This window comes from Lithobates pipiens, unplaced genomic scaffold, assembly GCF_037356315.1.
Source record: "Lithobates pipiens isolate NorthernLeopardFrog02 unplaced genomic scaffold, aLitPip1_a1.2 Scaffold_22, whole genome shotgun sequence".
Lineage (NCBI taxonomy): Eukaryota > Metazoa > Chordata > Amphibia > Anura > Ranidae > Lithobates > Lithobates pipiens.
In genome coordinates, this window is record NW_027507784.1 from 32,434,620 (window position 1) to 32,437,227 (window position 2,608).

Sequence of the window (2,608 nt, forward strand, 5' to 3'; positions counted from 1 at the left end):
TGTTCAAAAACGGCATGCCTTGTCCTCCTGTTTTTAATGCTGTTCATTGCTGCAGACAATGTTTAGAGAAAAACCCGCCAACACAGCAAAGAGGATAAAAAAATAAGATCCCCATCATTATGTCAGAATCTGAGTCACTCTGCCGACGACCAGTTTCCATATCAGATTCTGCGGATACAGGATCAGGGGGCGGACGCCTTTTAGTGGGCGGGTCATCCTCTGAGCCAGTCATATACTCCTTTTCCACTCTTTTTAATTCCTGCTCCAGTTCCTTGGCCTCTAGAGAATAGGAGTCGGCATCCGAATCTGATAACGCTTCATACCTATTGGTAGAAACTGCCGTACCCACTTCTGATGCCCCTTTCACTTTTTTTGCTGGTTTCTGCACTAATGTCCACTCACTTTCGGGTTTACGGGAAGACTTATCTTTTTTATTCCTTCTCTTCTGACTAGTGATCTTCACAGTGATAGAAACTGGTTGCTCCTCAGCCTGCTGAACACTGTCTGTCCATCTGGGGGTAGTCTCCTGGATCTCTGGGACCACCTCCTCCCTAGTCAATGCAGCCCCATTCATTAAGGCTTCCTCCTTTAGTTGTTCTGCTGCAGCCAACAATTTATTGTCTGCAGATTTCCCACCATATTATGGAAGGCCTCTGAGCAATCCCTGTGGAAATGGCCAAGCCCACCACATAGATTACATTTAACTGTCTCACAGGTAGAACTGATGTGGCCAACCTCCCCACAAAGATTACACTTCAGGATCGTGCAAACACTCGCCACATGGCCAGATTTACCACATTTAAAACATAACCTGGGCTGACCTGCATAGAAGCAAACTCCTCTCTCCCGCCCAATGAAAAAAGAGTTTGGCAGGTGATGGGTAACATTGTTACTTTGTCTCAACTTAACAAGAACCCTCCAACCACCAGTCCAGATCCCATCACTGTCTTTAGTTTTTATCAACTCAGAAACCATTTCACAATATCTTCTAAGCCAGATGGCAATATGCTTGGGGGGCACAGACTCATTCCAGAGAATTATGTTAACATTTGCTGTGTCAGATTTGGAGATGGGAATAAAGAGGAAATTTCTCCAACCCTCTTTGTCCCGCAACCCACTGAAGCTAGCCCAGAACCTGTCTAAGTCAGACATGAGCTTAAAGCTGACATAATAATCTTGTCTGTCAGGGAGATTGATGACTGCCAGTATGTCTGCAGGCACAAACCCCATCTGATGACACAGCAAATCCCTTACTACAAACCTCCTATCAGGGAGCTCCTCTCTGGAACCCCTATGCTTAAATCTGACCACATTCCTCCTCTTAAAGGCCTGACCAGTATAACCGTTACTGGTGGAAAAAGAAGGGGCCCCACAGCTCCAGGCATTCCAAGAAGTAACATGACCAGATGGACCAGCATCCCCCTGTGGAGCAGGTGGTGGATCCACCAAAGGGGGGAAGTCCTGAGGGTTATTCTGAACTGACTCCTCCATCGCTACATTCTCAGAGCCCTCAGACTGCTGATGACCCCATTCAGATGTGCCAGCATTAGTATTAATAGCATCAGAATTATTCACATCAATATTAGTGACATCATCACTGCACCTCAAAGCATCATTACTAGCAGCATCATTACTAGTTACCCCAGTGTTACTCCCACCATGAACACCAGTCAGTCACCCCAGAATGGCTCCCACCAGGAGTACTAGTGGCAGCAGCACTGTTCTCACAGTCCATGTGCTGGGAGTCCACCATGTCACTCCTCTGAGTCTCCTGCACTGTGAATGTCTGCTGGGTTATACTGATGTTCCCACTATCCTTCAGAGCTGGAAGTCCAGCAGGAGGATCTGCTCCAACCTCACTGTCTTCCAGAGGCTGCACAGTCTTCCCTTCAGGAGACACATGTGGTGGCTGCGTGCATTGGACTGGTTCCCCAGAGTCTGACTGTGTAGAAGATTCAATCCTTCCACTCAATCCCGATTGTGGTGCATCTCCACCACTGGTCCCAGTTCTTCCAGAACAGCATCAATGTCCTTTGACACACCGGCCAGTTCAATGCACAAGGAGTTCTGTTTGCTGTCGTATAAAATTTCCTTCTTGGGGTTGGCAGCTTTAAGTCTATAGACAGAGTCAATCTGCTTCTGGATTCTGGCCTTTGCTTTTCTCAGGGTCTCCATTCTTTTTACCAGGGAAGGATTTTTATTAGCAAGGTGCAGCTCAGGTTCAGACTTTAACCCCTTCTGCTTTGCGGCTGCAGGCCGCTTGAAATCCTTATCCACCTTCCCATTACCAGTGCTGGGCTGAGGGTCTCTGCTGCGTGTAGATGGTTTCACTGGGGCAGGTTGTGGAAAATTATTACCACCCTCCTCTTTATTTTTTCTGCAGCTTAGAGTGTGATGAACGTCCCTGGCCGCTGCCCACCATTACACACTGTTGTAAGTTCTCTTTAATGGTTTTCTGTTCTAAGGAAATTCTGGTGTATTTGCGAAGAGTACTGGAAGAAACTGAAGTCTCTGCTCCACTCTGAGCTCTATGACCTGTACTGTGCTGGGCTTGCTGTGGTTGTAATGACTGACTGCCTTGGAGCACGCTTCCAGAACTTGGTCTATA

At 47.2% G+C, this 2,608-nt stretch overlaps 1 protein-coding gene across 1 annotated transcript; it reads right to left on the minus strand.

Annotated features, from left to right (window-relative positions):
• Positions 1-588: 588 nt before the first annotated feature.
• On the minus strand, positions 589-1,491 carry LOC143925643 (zinc finger CCHC domain-containing protein 3-like). Its single transcript, XM_077450109.1, has one exon. The coding sequence runs from the start codon at positions 1,489-1,491 to the stop codon at positions 589-591; it is 903 nt and encodes a 300-aa protein (XP_077306235.1).
• Positions 1,492-2,608: the final 1,117 nt, after the last annotated feature.

Bases quoted from the DNA above. Each gene is read 5' to 3' on its own strand.
- LOC143925643 (XM_077450109.1), bottom strand. From the start codon at position 1,491: ATGGAGGAGTCAGTTCAGAATAACCCTCAGGACTTCCCCCCTTTGGTG.